We start from the raw sequence: 19,677 nt of genomic DNA, 5'->3' as shown, positions 1-19,677 counted from the left end.
TGTGCTAATGCAATGTTAAATTATTCATGTGTGCGTTTGTGTATTATTTTCAAACACCGATTGTTGTCTAGGTAACCTATCTATACTTTTAAATATCATTGTACTGAAACATGCAGGGCAAGCCTGTAAGCCATTAAGTTGGAATAGCGACATCCCATTCTCCACGGAGGTACGCCAAGAAAGGGAAGATAATAGTTGGATAGCATGGTGCCATGGGTTCTATACCTTTCCGCTATTTTGCTATAAAAGACTATTATTAAATAAAAACTTACTTTTCATACAACCTGGCTTTCTTGAACAGTCTCAAGCCAATGTTGGAGTGACACAATTGTCCGATGAACAGGAAGTACATTTGACACATGGTGTTGCACATGTGCTGAGGGCTGAACAGACATTCGTGGGCTTTCCGCCCGGTCTCTATCGCTTCAATCTGACGGCTCACGTCAATGAAGAATTCCTCCAATAACCGCTGCGAGTCAGCCTGTGTCATATCACTAAATTATAGAATTATTTTACATAATTTTACACAAATCATGGTATTATAATAAAGTCCGCCTGCTATTCTCTTCCCGGGACAGCTGGGTCACGTGATTCGCCTAAGAATACGTCATCAGTTGTGATGACTGTTCGAAAAACTATTCTCGAGTGAAACCACGCTATAGACGTAAGCGACACGACAGTAGCGATGAAATCAGTATGACATTAGTGACGTAGACTTACGCCATCGTGGGCAGAGAATACCAGGCGGGGTAAATTATTTTATTATGACACAAATTATCTTTCCCCAAACTAGGCATAGCCTGTACTATAACCACTATGGGTGCAAGACTGTGACAACTGTGAAAACTTCGATAAAAATTGAGGTTGACCGTTTGACCTCTATTTTGAGCAATGCACGCACATTAACACAAAGTGACATACAAATCGCGAGTTTTCAAGAAAAGTTTTCATCGGGTGTCTTTTTTTATGGAATAGGAGGACAAACGAGCGCACGGGTCATCTGTTGTTATGTGATCACCACCGCCCACAATCTCTTGCAACACCAGAGGAATCACAAGAGCGTTGGCGGCCTTTAAGGAAGGTGTACGCGCTTTTTTTGAAGGTACTCATATCGTATCGTCCCGGAAACACCGCACAAGGAAGCTCATTCCACAGCTTTGTAGTACGTGGAAGAAAGCTCCTTGAAAACCGCACTGTGGAGGAGCGCCACACATCCAGAAGGTGGGGATGATATCCTAACTTGTGGCGTGTCGTGCGAAGGTGGAATTCGGCGTAATGTTCATTTCAAAGCAGCATCACTTACTATTAGTTGAAAATTGCCCCGTTTTCTTACTACTAAAAGTAGTTTATACTTACATCGTTATGCCGCAGTAGATGTCTGATTAAATGGCAGCCCGCTCTTGTGGCAGAATGCCCATTGCAAGTTGTAGACAAATCTGTATGTGAATATTTATTTGAAGAAGGCTTCAAATAGTTCATGATTCGACTCGCCCACGCTTTGTGGCAACTGTCGTTTAAATTTAATAAAGGTGCATCTGTTTCCTGCAACAAGAATTAAAGAAGATAATAAATCTATTATTATTATTATTAATATAATCATATGAAGCATTGAACACGAGGAACAGACATAAACTTGTTATGCCTACTATTCGGTTGGGTCGAGTTAGTAAGTCTTTTGTTGGGCGATGTATATGCTTCTACAATATGATCCCAGAAAATGTACAAAACAAATGTGTTACGAAATTTAAAAGAATTGTTAAAAAAAGTTTGTGTGGGAAAGGTTATTATAGCATAAACGATTTTCTTAATAGACACCACGGACTGGGAATAAAGCGAACACCCTCAGGCTCTTTAATTATAAATGTTTATTGTACGATATTACATTGTAATCCATATTTTATATATATCTTTATATATATAATTCTTGTGTGCGTGTGTATGTCACTGAACTCTTCCTAGACGGCTGGACCGATTCTAATGAAACTTTCTGTGTGTATTCAGGTAGATTCGAGAATGGTTTAGATTCACAATTGAACTACCTCCTAAACGGCTGGACCGATTTTGATGATATTTTTGTGTGTTCCAGTGAATTTGAGATTGGTGTGTGTCTTCAGGTGGATTCGAGAATGGTTTAGATTCACAATTAAACTACGTCCTAAACGGCTGGACCGATTTTGATGATTTTTTTGTTTGTTTCAGTGAATTTGAGATTGGTTTAGATTCTCAAATCCGTCCATATAATATAATTCTCTTGCTCATGTGTATGTTAGTGTACTCCTTCTAAGGGCTGGACCGATTTTTCAAATTTAAGACATGTGTACAGGACAACGTCTGTTGGGTCCACTAGTATATATATATATATATATATATATTATAAAAAAAAGCCCGATGAGTTTCCTGCGCCCATTCTTCTCGGGTCTGAGGCAGTCTCTTTTGAATGGATGGTTATTTTTTTACGTTCAATAAGTTGATTTTAAATCCTATTTTGAATAAAAATATTTGAATTGAGGTGTACGATAAAATAGTGTAAAGGTATGTCCATAAGTAACATAGTGTCAGTTAGATGGCTAAGGCTACCCGAATCACCTCAATGTATGTTCGGCACTTATTATTTTTTCGGCTTATATGTTTTGTTTTTAAGGCTTACCAACTAGATATATAATTTTACATATACGAATAAGATAAACATTAATAAGTGTTACTATTTACATATCTAAACTAGCTGACCCGGCAAACGTTGTTTTGCCATATAAAGTAAAATTCACGCGATAGTTTTATAAGTAATAAAATATTGCCTATATTATAGCCTGTACATCATTTTGTTCAATTGTCAATAGTTTTTGCAGCGCACGCAAAAATAGGTTTTCGATTTTACACCTTGTGTTACAAAATAGCAACTTTATTACGGATCCCTAATTTTGAAAAAAAAAAACACATAGCCTATAGCCTTCCTCGATAAATGGACTACCCAACACTGAAAGAATCATTCAAATCGGACCAGTAGTACCAGAGATTAGCGCGTTCAAACAAACAAACAAACAAACACTGCAGCTTTATAATATTAGTATAGATTAAAGGTATGCACATCGTTACTAAACTAAAAAACTAATGCTAAAAACAAATTAGAAAAATAACAATAATGAATTTACTACTAATACTAATTACATAGTTACTAATCTATATTTAAGCCTTTTAATGACAAGGACACCTGTTTTTTATAAAAGTTAATATTTGAAAACATATCGATGTTATGATCTAATTTAAATATTTTATTATAGCTTACACATATGAGTTGAATGGGAGAGTTTAATCCGTAGTTATTTCTATAAAATTTAATAAATATTGGGGAATAAGTACCCATTCGACAATTAAATGACGGTACACAAATGACGATATTTTGAAGAATATCTGGACAGTCTATTAGGTTGTTTATTTATTGTTGAATACCGACGAAGAGATATAATGTGCTGACAGTTTAGTAATTAGGTGAAAAACATGCCTTGTATACACAAAAACAATAGAGGTCATAAAAATATTTAATAAAAATTCAAAATTCACAAAATTTTCCGGAGTATCATTAAAATAAATAACTGGGAAAATTTTGCCCAGACCTATTAAAATAAAATTATGCAATTTTATCTGTTTGCCCCATAAATTTTATTGTATTATCTATAATATTTAAAAAAAAGCCCGCTGAGTTTCTTGCGCCCATTCTTCTCAGGTGTGAGGCAGTCTCTTTTGAATGGGTGGTAGTTTTTGACGTTCAATAAGTGATTTTAAATCCTATTTTGAATAAAAATATTTGAATTTGAATATATGGCCGTATACTTAAATTTGACTCAACGCGTAATAAGCAGAATACGTAATCAAGTCAACAACTGCTTTTTGGTCAACTTCTTTCAGCAGTCTCTAACCATGGAATAATTTATAGTTAAAAAAACTAACAAAACACGCTTTCATAAAATAAAAAAAAAACAAAGTAAAAAATTATTTTCTATAACTTTAAATTAGAAATATTGTTATTATCAAATATTTTTTTTTTGTAAAAAAACATTAAAAATGGAATTTCTGTTTTTTTTTTTTCAAAATAACAGCTTCTAATATGCATATGAATGTATATACGGAACTTATACCAGTACACTAATATTTAAATTTTAACCCCCTTATTCATAATGGTCCTCTAACTTTAAACAGCCGCTAAGGATTGTTTTTTCTCATTCTGACTTAGGTCAATAGAAGAAGACAGAGTGAGAATTAGCAATGCTTTAAGTTAGCAGACTATTATGAATAAGGGGGTAAGTATCTTTGAACTAACGCCTTTGATATAGGGCAGTCGTTCTCAAAGTGGGCGATAACGCCCCCTTGTGGGCGTTAGAGATTTAAGTGGTTTAAGGGGGCGATAGTTGATTTGTAATGTCATTTAGAGACTTTATAATTAAAGATTTGAATAAATTGTGCACTCATCTGGGATTTTACGGATCCATGAAAAAAATACGATCTGAATGTACGTTTTTGTATGAAGGCCTGTTTGAATCACGGATACGAATTTTAAACGTATGAGTGCAGAGAGGCCCTAATTAGTTAATATCCCTGTCCCTATAAAACTATCAATACTTGTACTAGGAGTGTATAAAAAATTGGGGGCGTTGAAAAATAATTGACTTTCAAAGGGGGCGGTAAAATATATAAGTTTGATAATCTCTGTTATAGGGAGTCAACATGGAGTAACTTAAGCTTTATTATTTTAGAAGATGAATTATTATTCTGAAATAGTTATTAATAATTATTTTTTATTTGTTGTGTAATAAGGGGTATTAAAACTATGATTATTATCAAATGAGAGTTTTAATACCTAATTATCAACAGTTGCAAACAAGACTTTATCGACACCCATAATATAAACCCTCTATAAAAGATTCTGAAACAGTTAGCTTACTGCTAACATTGAAAAAGCCAGTACTAGTAACCATTACATCATACATACGAGTGTTGTAATGAAAACGGATGATGTAATGTTGCACTGCATTTCATTACAACACTCGTTTGGATGATGTAATGGTTATTAGGACATTGCGTGTTTTAATGTTGGCAATAAGGTAACTGTTTTAGAATCTTTAATGGAGGATTTAAAACATGAGTGTAGATAAAAAGTTATTACAACTCATGCAATTGTAAACAAATACCAATCAGATTGCGGAAAGTACGCAAACTATTAGCCGGCGGCTGCACGTATATATAGACTATAGGACAAAATGCTGCACCACTAAAATAATTAATCACAATTACCTTAAGAATAGTTCGAACTATTTCCCAATTCCAAGTATTCCCATCCTTGTTTTGCATAACCAGTGTTGATCTTAACAGGCTGTCACTATCGCGTTCAAAGAGACTGAATAACTTCGTGGATTTTGCAACTTTGGTGACTGCAGCGCTAGTTCTAGAAGTAACACTCTTACTTTTCACTAGAGCACTCACATTTCTATTCTGCACGTCAGCCCGTGAACCAATACTATGCCTTTGCTTCGGTTCATATTCATCATCAGAGTCATTCAAAAACTCAATACTACAGTCTTTATGTATGTTCTCAGTGTTTGGGTTAACAATACTAGCATTATCCCTTTCTTTCTTTATCTTCGACATATCTTCCGTTGTTATTTTATACCCTCCGCTACAATACAGTATGATATGATCTAAGAAGAGGCTATTACTTGCAGGTCTTGCGTCTAACATTGAATGCAGTCTTTGTAAGGCCGTAACAGCAGCCAGCGCTTCAGGTTTGCCAGCAGTCGCTTGTGACACTAGCGTTGGAAGAGCCGGCGTTATATTACATATTTGAGGAGGTAGTAATAGGTGCATTAAATGCAATATTTGACCTAATAATACAGTCGCCCTGACCGATATAAAGGTATCACTTGTCACAATCACTTCAACCAAACCCTCGAGAAGACCAGTCTGCAAAGGATTCTCATTATTACATTGAAATGGAACTACGCTATACTGGAACACAATATGTTTTTATTTTACATATTACCTCAAGGAAACACTGAAGTAAAAGGGCAAGATGAATTTCAATTATATCCGAGCCAGTGGCACTTAAATGAGGTAGTATGGCTATTCCTTCAGCAGCAACAAAATCTTCATTAAGCCTCCAGGAATCCTTAAACAAATAAACGAAATATTAAACAAAACATTGTTCATGCTCAATGTATTTGCAAAGGGAAATTAAGGCATATTATTAATCGTATTTGTGTTACCTGAAAATCTGATGGATCCACTGCATCTAAGGCAACAGAGATTTCATCTGTCCATTCTGGTAAACGTAATCCAACTAACTCATACAATAGATCTAATATTGCTTTCTGGAACGAAAATGTACATGAGAGCATTAAGTGACTCATCTAATATGGGTATCACAAGTTTAACATAAATTTATTCATCTATGTCTTATAGGGTTATTGATTCATTAGCAATTAGAACATCTAAACTAATATTATAAGGCTGTAGTTTTTTGAAGTGATAACTACTTATGGGAGGGGGTAAAACGCTTCGTAACGTAACGCGTTACGGCGCCAGTCTGTCAGACTTCCCTTCCTTTCACGCATACGGCAGCGGTAGGCAGGCTCCACTTCTCTCACTCAAACCAATTGTTACTTTTATATGATCCAATAATGATACTTGTAATGTTCAAACATAAAATTCTAATGTACTCATTCAAGAATTGTAACTAAGAATACAATTTATTTTATAATCATTAAATAGATTTCATCAATAAATAACTTTTCATAAAATTAAGATTAAGCTTAGTTTTTTCTCAAGTTAAACAATTTCAAGATTAAATAGTTCAACTTAGATTAGTTTAAGTTATTACTTCTGTCGGGCGGATCTCCGGAAGTTTTAGTCGGATTTGAATAACATTTTTTTATATCTAATATATAAATTTCTCGTGTCATGGTTTTAAACATTGAACTCCTCCGAAACGGCTTGACCGATTCTCATGAAATTTTGAGTGCATATTGGGTAGGTCTGAGAATCGGACAACATCTATTCTTCATCTCCCTAAATGTTAATGGTGGTCTACACGAAATTTTTTTTGACATTTTTTTTTAATTTGTTTGATTATGAGTCAGCATTAAATAATACATACAACTTCAATCAACATTTTCACCCATCTACGATCAACAGTTACTTTTGTATCGCGATTTTAATATCGGCAATACAACGTTTGCTGGGTCAGCTAGTATTTTATAATGGGTCAGCTAGTAATTGACAGAAGGCGACGTAATGGTCAGTTTTAGGTCAGTATATAACAACAATATTCACCGGGGGACATGTCTATTTCTGATACATTGGGTTAGCCACAATCGGAATTTTGTGAATAAAATTTACTATATGCAGGCGAAACCGTAGGGCAGCTTGAATTACAAAAATTGGTTCTAGCAAATGTCGACAGATAAAGTTACGATTCGTAAGAGAATGAATTGAAATATCTGACTACAAAATGCTTCCTTGAAATAGTTGAATATTTTTTTTTATACTCACTCGGACCTCTAGTCGTGGCAGATATAGGCCTGCTACCAGTGCTGTTAGGCCGCCCGCCGCCTCCGGGTGACAGAATTGCAGAAGGCCTGACCAACTCCGTAACACACACAGCAACGCCAGCCGTGAACACGTAAATCGCATCTCTCTTTCATCCCTGTTAAAATAGAATAGAATAGAAATAGAAACACTTTATTAACAGTAAAACACACACCTTCAATTTACAGTATAAATCTTAAAGTAATAAAAAATTAAATTAAATGTAAAAAAAAATTATTAAAATATAAACAAAAACAAAATATTAAATAACTGTGCGGCGCGTGATTCCCTGCTAAAAGGAGCTGACTCAGTATATTGTTGGTCAGTGCAGAAGACACCAACACAACACTGGTTTTCAGCAGCCCCTCGTTACATTTGGAGTAAACAGCTGTTGTAGTTTTCCCATTGTAATTTTTTTCATATACATGTTGTAAATTTATATATATATATAATACAAAATATTAGTCATATTTTTTTTTCAAAATCCTTCTGAAATATTTTTGAGAGCGCAAGCTTTCCAGTGTTCCATTTCGCGCTCGTTTCAGAAAATATAATACGAATTAAATCAAATCAAATCAAAATCACTTTATTACATGAATAAGGTCAAGGAAATGACACTTATGTCAAAGAAACTCATTGCCACTCTTTTAAATTCAGATTTACAATTTCATTGTTTCACAAATCATTTCAATTACAATATAATATGTCAACTGATGCAACAAACATACTCAAACGTCAAATAGTCAATGCCTCACACGAGTCAGTCAAAAAATTTAGTGTAAAATAATACAAAACAAAAGTTATTGAGTACAGTAGCTGCATCATCTACACACACCGTAAATAAATAAAGGTAATACAAAAATAGTCTTAGTATAAGCAGTCGACATTAAGATAATTATCTGCATTTAAGTAAAAATATTATACTATAACAGTCTTCCTCATACTGTAGAACTGGATGTGTGGCGGTCCTCCACAGTGCGGTTTTCAAGGAGCTTTCTTCCATGTACTACAAAGCTGTGGAATGAGCTTCCTTGTGCGGTGTTTCCGGGACGATACGACATGTGTACCTTCAAAAAAAGCGCGTACACCTTCCTTAAAGGCCGGCAACGCTCTTGTGATTCCTCTGGTGTTGCATGAATGTGGGCGGCGGTGATCACTTAACAACAGGTGACCCGTACGCTCGTCTGTCCTCCTATTCCATAAAAAAATATTTTAAACAGCTTTTTACCTTACTATCGTATCACTAGGGTAGTATTATGATATCCCCGTTAGTGTTCCATTTCACTCTCAAGAAGAATTCTTAATTTTAATAAACTTAGCATGCAGCTTTATTTACGTAAATATGAGATACCGTTTTTCGCTGGGTCATAATTTATTATTATATTTTATCTACACCCATGCTTTAAATCCTCTATTAAAGATTCTGAAACAGTTAGCTTATTGCCAACATTAAAACAGCCAGTCTTAGTAGTAACCTAATATCATCCATTACTAATTATATACAAATAAACTAAGTATTAATCACGGACTAGAAAAATACATAATACAACTAACATAACAGTTAGTTAGCACCAAAACAAGCCGGTAAACGTGTAAATACATAGCATCTTTTATGCAACTGCTGGTAATTAGGTATTAAAACACTCATGTGATACTATTATCACACGAGGCGAGTGTTTTAATACCCCTTATTACGCAAAGTTGCATAAATAACTATTATCTACACCCATGCTTTAAATTCTCCATTAAAGATTCTGAAACAGTTAGCTTATTGCCAACATTAAAACACCCAATGTTCTAATAACCATTACATCATCCAAACGAGTGTTGTAATGTTGTACTGAATTTCATAACAACACTCCTATGTTTTTCAATCCCTTCACGCGCAAAGAGTTTCAACATACAGCCACATTCTTATTGCTCGATGCGAGGTATCTGTATGAATTTCAAAAAAAGAACATTTTCGTTTACGCGCGTTCCACACTACCAGAACTTCGCACACCGTAAAAAAAAAAGTAGTTTATTGGAATCCCCGCCATTTTTCTTCAATATTTTTATTGTTTTGTTTACAAAAAATGAGCGATTCATTTTAAACTATTGCACTATACAAAATGTAAATTACTACTAAAATAAATAATTGTTTCAATACTTAGTTTATATTGTATATATTCAGTAATGAATTATATTAGGGTACTACTAGGACTGGTGTTTTGGTGTAAGTAGTAAGCTAACTGTTTCAGAATCTTTTAGAGGATTCATATTCTGGGTGTAGATAAAGTCTTGTATGCAACTGTTGATAATTAGGTATTAAAACACTCATGTGATACTATTATCACACTCGGCTTCGCCTATAAATCCACATTCGTGTTTTAATACCCCTTATTACACAACAGTTGCATAAATAACTATTACCTAGCAAGTATTATTCGTGACACTTTAGCTTCCCTTATCACTCATTAACACCTCGAGCTTAATTATCAGTATACCACACTATATTTATACTGTATTGTACCTACTATTACAGCACTGCGCCAACATAAACGTGACAAACCCAACGTATAAAATATTTCCCTAAATACAATTCATTATATGGCGTGAACTACGAAGTCTACTGGTTACAGATAGTATTCATGTTTAAGTATAGAATTTGATAAAATAAATTAGAAGTCCGATCGAAAAATAAAACCCAAAAGTGAACAAAATACAATAAAAAGGTATGAGTGATTTCATGAATTATAATTATACCAGTTCAATGAAGTAAACCAATTTTGGGCCACTCTGGTTCTCCAAAATGCAAAATTTTAACTATTCGAAATTGTATATAAATTTTTTTTTATGAATATAAGGGACGCCCTGCCCATTACAATGCGCTCAGAATTCTTGAAAAACCCAAAAATTCTGAGCGGCACTACATTTGCGCTCGTCACCTTGAGACATAAGATGTTAAGTCTCATTTGCCCAGTAATTTCACTCGCTACGGCGCCCTTCAGACCGAAACACAGTAATGTTTACACATTACTGCTTCACGGCAGAAATAGGCGCCGTTGTGGTACCCATAATCTAGCCGGCATCCTGTGCAAAGGAGCCTACCAAGGCTTTAACGTATGTACAATAGTTAATAGAGACAATAACACATAAAAATATGAACAAAATTACCTGCTAGTATCAGTGGCGACCGTTCGAAAATGAAAATCACAATATGGAGAATTCAGATATGTTAGATCGACCCTAGAGTTAATCCGGGAGTGTGGATCATTCAATATGTGCAAGAGTACTCCACACAACGCCTCTGCCATGCGAGGAGTAGCGCACTCAACCAGCTGCCGAGTCACTGCGGTTACACCACCGCAAGATATAAACAAGTCCGGGTTCAATACACCTGAAAATAATGTTCGCATGTTCACACTTTTCTACGAAAATCAACAGCTATTTACACAAAATTAAATTACAATAACTAAGAGCTAATTACAGATGTTCACTAATAGACAATACAAGTAGTAAGAAGGATAATTGGACGTAGTTATACAGAAAGGACTCAAACCACACTTTGGTCAAAATAGAGTTATGTATGTATACTCCTGAAGGTCGAATCTGTCATATAGTAAAAAGCCTATTTTTAAAATGTACACGGAAACTCTTTTATTGGATATTTATAAGGAAGATTATTTAGAGCTGAAACTTAAAATGGCCATATTTCAAAAGTGGTTTTGTGTGGTTTGAGTCCTTTCTGCTTAACTACGTCTAATTATAAAGAATAACATGTATGTATATGAAAATTATGAGATTACCGTTTTGTTGTAGTAGAAACTTCGTATTAACATCATGGTTTGAGATTTTTGAGTGAAACATTTTTCAAATGGTATATATGTAGTACTTCTTTTAAAAAATGTGTAATATTCGATTATCGACTTTCAATTGTTTATTGTTATTCAGCTTAGACAAGAAATATGGATACTTCGAAAATTCGAGTGATTTTTGAATACGAGTTCCGACGCGGAACTAACGCTGCAGAAACAGCTCGCAATCAAAGTTGCGTTTGGAGAGGGGACTGCTAATGAACGCACCGTGCGATTTTGATTTAAACGCTTTCGTGATGGAAACTTTGATTTGAAGAACGAACCACGTGGAAGACCGCCTACACAGGTGGTTTACCAGGCTGCTTTGCACAAGATGCCGGCTAGATTATGGGTGCCACGACGGCACCTATTTCTGCCGTGAAGCAGTAATGTGAAAACATTATTGTGTTTCTGTCTGAAGGGCGCCGTAGCTCGTAAAATAACTGGGCAAATGAGACTTAACATCTTACGTCTCAAGGTGACGAGCACAATTATAGTGCCGCTCAAAATTTCTGTGTTTTTCAAAAGCCTGAGCGGCACTGCATTGTAATGGGCAGGGAGTATCAATTACCATCAGCTGAACGTGCTGCTCGTCTCGTCCCTTATTTTCATAAAAAAAAAGGTGAATAACAATGAATTGGAAAGAGATGGTGGACGCCGATCCGAGCCAAACAACCCAGGAATTAGCGGAATGGTTTTACGTTACCTTACCAACAACATTGACTCATTTGCGTCAAATCAACAACATAAAAAAAATTTACTTGATGACAAGATTTGACTGATCTGCAGAAAATAACGCGTCCTATGTTGAAGGTTCGGGTATCGGAATGATTATAGTCTGACTGCGATAATAAGCTCCCTTTATTAGTCTTTGTAACTACTTACTATTTATACTAGTTGGAGAGATGAGTATATGTATAGGTGTATAAAGGTGTTACGCACACTACACGCGTGTTGAAACTTGTGTTGCCTTGTTGAATCGATACAGAAATTACGGAATATTGGATCGAATTATGATATTCAATGGAAAATGGATTCTTTACGATAACCGTAAGCGAAAAATTCAATGGCTGACCCCAGGTCAAACGCCGCAAGTGTCCTAAAGCAAAGCTTAGCAATAAAAAGTTAATAAGTAACTGGTGGTCTCAGCATGGTGTTATTCACTATAGCTTTCTCCCATCTGGTCAAGCAATAACGGCAGATGTATACTGTGCCGAACTCCGAATGATAGCAAAACTGGCAGTGAAACAGCACCAACTCATGAATCTATCTTCACCATTTTTTTTTATGGAATAGGAGGACAAACGAGCGTACGGGTCACCTGGTGTTAACTGATCAGCGCCGCCCACATTCTCTTGCAACACCAGGGGAATCACAAGAGCGTTGCCGGCCTTTAAGGTAGGTGTACGCGCTTTTTTTGAAGGTACCCATGTCGTATCGTCCCGAAAACACCGCACAAGGAAGCTCATTCCACAGCTTTGTAGTACGTGGAAGAAAACTCCTTGAAAACCGCACTGTGGAGGACCGCCACACATCCAGAGGGTGGGGATGCTATCCTAACTTGTGGCGTGTAGTGCGAAGGTGGAATTCGGCGGCAAGAATCAGGTAAAACAGCTCTTCGGAACACTCCCCGTGATAAATGCGGTAGAAGACACGCAATGAAGCGACATCTCTACGCACGCGGTCAAATGGATCGAGCTGATACTGGGGTGCGCCAGACCAGAGATGACAGCAATACTCCATGTGTGGCCTGACATGCGCTTTGTAGAGCGCTAGAATGTGGGCCGGCTTGAAGTATTGCCGTGCTCTATTGATGACGCCCAGCTTCTTCGAAGCCAATTTAGCTTTGCCCTCCAGGTGGCCACAGAAATGGCAATCGCTCGAGATTTCGACACCCAGTATTCCGATACTAGGCGAGGCTTTAAGGGAGGTGTTATCGAAGAGCGGTGATACGACAAATGGGGTTTTTAAGTGGTAAACGCGCAAACTTGAGTCTTCTGGGGGTTAAATTGGACAAGGTTCAATTTACCCCATTCCGCGATCTTCTCGAGAGAGGACTCGATAGAAGACACAAGTTTCTCCCGGCACTGGGCGACGTTTTCTCGAGAGAGACCTGCATGGCCCGTGTATACGGCATCACCAGTGCTGTCGTCTGCATAGCAATGTATGTTGGAGGTGTCCAACATTTCATTGATATGCAGAAGAAACAGCGTGGGAGAAAGCACACAGCCTTGGGGCACTCCAGCGTTCACGGGCTTGGGATTCGAGCAAAAACCGTCGAACGCGACTTGTATGCTGCGCTCAGTGAGGAATTATTGGTTCATGATAACGCGAAACCTCATACAGCACGAGAAACCGTCTTAACTCAACAGGAACTGCAATTAGAAACCATTCTTTACCCTCCGTATTCACCAGACCTTGCTCCAACAGACTTCCAATTTTTTCGTGATTTGGACAACTTTCTACGTGATAAAAAGTTTTCTTCTCAGGAGGCAGTACAAAATGCTTTCACACAGTTTGTCGAATCTACATCACCACCTAGGTATCTATCGCAAAGGCATAAATGACCTTCCTATTAGATGGCAGCAATGTATAGATACTAATGATAATTATTTTGATTAAATTAATATGTTAAATAAAAAAAACGAATTTAAATTTTTCAGTACAAATCGACAATTTTATATTTTAGCCCCTAATAAAATATTCTAATATTAAGCACACTTAGAAATTACAGCTTAGTCAATTAATTCATAAAATGATCTCATAATAAATTGTTTTATTGCATTAACAGTTATATTTAAAATATGGATGTATATTATAATTTTAATAAACTTAAATGATACTTTAGAATATCTATGTAAATATTGTTGAAAATATTTTTTGAGCATGAATCTGTTAATTAAACAATAGAATTCAAAAGGTCGATTTGAAGGCAAGATGGAATTCCTGAGATTCCATCACTATAGGAGGTATAAACCAAGGCTCTATTATTGGACCATTCCTCTTCCTTATTTACATTTATGATCTAGTTTTGAAGAAAAAAAACATATGTTAGTATTGTTTATTATAAGAAACCAAGTTATGTATGACAAAGTTAACAATGCTCTTTCTGACATTCTGTATTGGTTATATTGCACTCTTTATTTTCAGGTCTAAGATATATGCTATTAAATATTTAATAAAATACAATTTTATTTTATATATTTATATATATTATTCAAAATGAATATGCCTCGGAAACAGACAATAATATTATATACATACATATTTCGGCAAGTGTAGCAATTGCAGGCCGCGACAGACGATCTCCGGCACCGTCTACTGCACTACCAGCCCTGGCCACAGATGCCAGACATCTCAGTAGACCCGGTTCTATATAAGCAGCTCTATACCGGCGCACAGGGGGTTCGGTACCACCCACCACTGCTATCACACGACGAACTACTCTCAATGCTTGCGCCCTTTCTTCTTCATTCCGAAGCATAAGATCTATTGACCTGTTATGAAAGTATATAACATTTAGTTAGTAACTTACATTAAGTTTAAAATTAGTAGTTAAACTACCAGGTGTATGTACAGTTCTGTATTAGTAGGGGGGCAAAACTGCCATCACACCTAGTGGTGTACAGTTGTGTTCCAGTTTAAAGTGTGTGCAGACACCAATGTAATGGAGAAGTTTTTAAGTAACGAAGTAAAATTGTTTCCGCATTATTTAAATATTTAAGCTTGAAATGCCCGTTAGAAGCATGCGCTTCCTGGAATCGCGCGCCGAATAGAAGCACGCTTCCACTAAAAGAGTGAGCGTAGTGTAGTGACGTCAGAGAGGCGCTGCGAAGCATGAGTGCTACCTGCAGCGCACATCAACTAATCTACTTTTAAGCTAATCTCACCAATATACAATGACCTAGCCAACCTTTCATAGTCATCTGAAATAACTCTTTTGAATGTATCCTATGAAGATATTAAGAAAAATTATATTGGACATGGAATAGACACATCTTTGCCCTGTGCTTCCCGGGGCGTAAAAAGAATAGTGGAGTCCCAGGCCTAAGGGTGTCGTTACAGGCGACTAAGGGCTTTTTATGAGTGGGAGAATCACACTGCTGTCTTATGACGTCAGCACAACCGGGCAAGACTCATCAGGGTTAATTACCACACACGCACAGAATACTGGCGTGAAGTAGCGGCCCAGTGCCACTATGTTTCGCATAGGTTAGTGAGGAGGACCGGAACCCATCCCCCCCCCCCCCCTCCACAAAATATGACAGCGGTCCTCAAAAAGATTTTACCCCAGGAGGGTACCGGCTCTACTAGAGTCGCAAAATCCCTCCTCGAGCATTCGCGCTCGGGCAAAGAACGGCGCATGTCCGAGGACAAACGAGGCTGCAACACCACGGCACCTCGCTCAACACTTAATATGGACTTTTGCAACATTAGGGGAATCCACTCCAATTTAAACACCGTCCACCACCACCTTGAGACGGTGGCGCAGGCGATCTGGACATCTGCCTTTCCTTACGGAGACGCAGATATCTATATACGATACCTCACATTTAACGTAACCCGGGTACAGATTTGAACATATTTTTTTGCCTCATGGGGGGTATGTGTGTATGTTAGGGAGGATATCTGCTAATGCCGTCTCGGCAATATTGAGGGTAGGAACCTCTTTACTCTGTGGCTCTGTGTAGATTACGATTAAAAAATACTGTATTTCACTTCACCTTTCGGTTACAACAAGGTAGGCTGAGTCATATCTGCTCTTTGGGCAATCTATACCTTTCTATCAAAACTGAGACCATAGTGTCCACAAGCTTCAATCTCTCATTGGTTATAAGAGTATCGGTTTGTGCTTCTAGTGTGTTTACTCTACTATCTATGCTACATGTAGCAGCATAAAATATATTCCCATTACTGAATGCCACATTTAGTGGTAGAGTAGGATAAATGTGAGAGCAATTTTAGCATAAATTTTTAATAAGTGGTATATATAATTTGTTTAACTTAAAGTATATCCCAGCAATAGGAATGCTTAATTTAGCAAATTGCTATAGAAGAAAAAGCTACGAAGAAAGAAGAACGAACAAGGTATGAAGCTTGTCATGATAGCAATAATAAAAATATTTTTGGAAAGTCTGCTGTTATTAACACTTTCACTTGTTTCCTCATGTATAAATAAGACTTACTTTTAATAATATAATATTGACACACATTTACACAAATTATCCTGCCCCAAATTAGGCATAGCCTGTACTAAAGTATAATCCCCCTTATTCATAATAGTCTGCTAACTTAAAGCATTGCTAATTCTCACTCTGTCTTCTTCTATTGACCTAAGTCAGAATGAGAAAAAACACTCCTAAGCGGCTGTTTAAAGTTAGCGGACCATTGTGAATAAGGGGGAATATATTTAATATTATATACTTACTTAAACATGCATAAATATGTATAAACATCCACATATCCATATAATTAAAGAAATACAATCAAACATCCATATTCATCATATAAATGTCTGCACCTACCGGGATTCGAACCAGGGACCTCTAGCTCAGTAGGCAGTGTCACTAACCACTGGGCTATATGGGTTGTCAAAACTTATTATGTAAATGTGTGAAATCAATAAGACAATACATATTAAAAATTTAAAATATGTTATAAACCATACATAAAAGCATATATAATTTTGAAGACCTGTATAGCCGGGGGTTAGCAATCCTACCTACTAAGCTAGAGGTCCCGGGGTCAAATCCCGGTAGGTGCAAGCATTTATATGATGAATAATGGATGTTTGTTTCCGAGTCATGGATGTTTAAATTTATTTATGTATGTTTATATGAATTTATGTATGTTTAAGTAAGTATATTGTATTAAATATATCTTTGTCTTGTAACCCATAACACAGGCCATATATGCTTAACTTGGGGCAAGATAATTAGTGTAAAAAGTATGTCAATATTAAAAAAAAATAAATGTAATTTTTCTATTAAATTGAAAAATAGGAAAAATTTATAATATACATTACCTTATAACCAAGTATGGTAACTTAAGAGCGTTGAATGTAGCAACATCACTTTCACTTCTTATTAAATATCTTAGAACTCTTAAGGCTGTTGCTCTCATAAGCATGGACTCATCAACAAGGCTGACCCTAATACTGAAATTTGCCATTTTAATAAAATATTAGTCAATAAATCAAAATCAGTTTATTCATGTAGGTCATGGAAATGACACTTAAGGTGCATCCGTAAATTACGTGAGGTGTTTTTGAATTTTCTGTACCTCCCCCCCCCTTGATGAGATGTCGTGAGATTTTATTCAACCCCCAATCTCACGTGAGATTTTTTTAAATGTGGGTTTCTTACATTCTCGTACTCGTTGGATAGTTATCGTAAAAAGAAAAAACATCCCTTGTGATTTTATTTACGACTAGTTAAGACTAGTCATCAATATTGCTGAGAGTTATAAGTGTAATAAATTTTTTACAATAGAATACTTAAATCGTAACTATTGTGATTAAAAAAAGGATATCTACTCTAATTCTGACGATGGAGAATCATGCGCAGTCTGAAGAACCTCTATTGGAACCAACTTGTTCATATGATTAAATGGATCAAAATAGTATTTTTCTTTTTGTTTCAATCAGAAAAAAATTATGATATTTGCCAAGACCCTCCCCTCTCCCCAACGTAAGATTAGATGAGATTTGACTCGACCCCCTCCCCCCTAAAACATCTCACGTAATTGATGGATGGGCGTCCATCAATTATGTCCTTATGAATATAAAAAAAAAAAAAATCTTAATGAATCTACCGCTACTTCATAAAGGGTTGAGCTAATGAGAAGAAGTAGCAAGAAACTCAATGGTGAAATACATATCATTTTATTATATATCATAATTCTAATGAAATACATTTTACCAACATAATATTTGGTTTTAAACATAATCACTTTAAGGCTGTATAGTAAGACTCTCATAGTTATGATTAATTAAAACAAGAGTTTTTACTATATAAAAATAATGTTAGCAAAAAACATAATATTAACCTTGAAGACTATGTAGTCCTAGTAGACTATGGCGAATCAGAAGAGTTCCGTAGTTTAATAAAACATGAATATTATGTATTTGTCATATCCGAAATTAATATTAATAATATTATATAATCTACATGAACTAACAATTTTATAGATATCACATCATTGTTGCTTACAGCTAGAGAAACCATCTCCTTAGAAGCACGACCCACTTATGTAATGTAAGCCTCTTATGTCAGCAAAGTTCTACCAGTGCATATGTCATGTTATAGTTGGTATAACATATTGATGTTATTGGTCGCAAAGAAAAGTTGCACATCATCATACAATAAAAACTAATATGAAACTCTCATTAAATCATAGTAATTTTAATATTAAACTTACAATGTCATTAGTTCATCTGTTGTAAACCCCAAATTATTCCGGTACTCTTTACACAAATGCACTAAAGCTGTTAAATAGGAAACTCTTAAGCTATCAGAACCATTCCGTTGCATGCTTCTTAATCCTGTCCTAAGCTCTGTGTGTACATTCTTATGGTTGGGTGAGATATCATTATTGTATTGCTTCTTTAAATATAGGCCATGAATAATTTCGAGAATACTTTCTTCAGGGGTTTTATTTTTAGTGTCTAACCTATATGACTCCCCAGCTAGAATTCCTGAAAAGTTTTAAGTACTAAGTGTAAGAAAATCACAATAGGAATCAATACATTTATCGTACGATAATTCAACTAGCAATAAAATAAAAAAAAATCGAATATTTCATTTTTTCTAAGGCATAAATATTTACCTTTCCTTCGATTCAATCTATTTTCAAAGGTGGCCATTGTATCATTTCGCAATGAAATATCTTCAAATAACAGTATAGTCCATCAATAAATTAATTAGGTCATGCAACTTATTATTAACAACAGAGGCATCATTATATTTTATTTCATAATGCAAAATTTAATCATTCCAATCATTTTAGTTTCGTTTTGATCATGAGAAAAGATGCGACGCAAAGCATTGCATTACTATTTCAATTGCAACATGCCAGTTTTGATATTGACAGTTGACAATGACATTAATAACATTATTTATATTCGCTAACCCCGAACAATTCGTTAACACACTAATCGGTTGCTTGGTGGTCTGCTGAAACGTGACATTGGTCTACTTGTGGTAACCATTCCACAGAAGCCACACTAGAAAGAATAGAATAGACCTACCTAAACCAATATTCTAAG

General features: G+C 35.8%; 1 protein-coding gene across 1 annotated transcript; it reads right to left on the bottom strand.

The window, feature by feature from the left end:
- Window positions 1-364: 364 nt before the first annotated feature.
- Window positions 365-19,438, bottom strand: LOC126977372 (rapamycin-insensitive companion of mTOR). Its single transcript, XM_050826134.1, has 11 exons — window positions 19,239-19,438; window positions 18,831-19,107; window positions 17,437-17,568; window positions 14,676-14,908; window positions 10,732-10,954; window positions 7,540-7,693; window positions 6,255-6,359; window positions 6,032-6,157; window positions 5,287-5,952; window positions 1,357-1,542; window positions 365-494 (listed from the first exon to the last, which is right to left on the bottom strand). Exons 1-11 carry the CDS (start codon window positions 19,273-19,275, stop codon window positions 492-494), a joined length of 2,142 nt encoding a protein of 713 aa, XP_050682091.1. The 5' UTR covers window positions 19,276-19,438; the 3' UTR covers window positions 365-491.
- Window positions 19,439-19,677: the final 239 nt, after the last annotated feature.

The sequence above is a fragment of the Leptidea sinapis genome, chromosome 45 (assembly GCF_905404315.1).
Source record: "Leptidea sinapis chromosome 45, ilLepSina1.1, whole genome shotgun sequence".
In the NCBI taxonomy this organism is placed as follows: domain Eukaryota; kingdom Metazoa; phylum Arthropoda; class Insecta; order Lepidoptera; family Pieridae; genus Leptidea; species Leptidea sinapis.
Note: the sequence above shows the minus strand (reverse complement) of the source record. Positions and strands in the feature narration are given on the sequence as shown.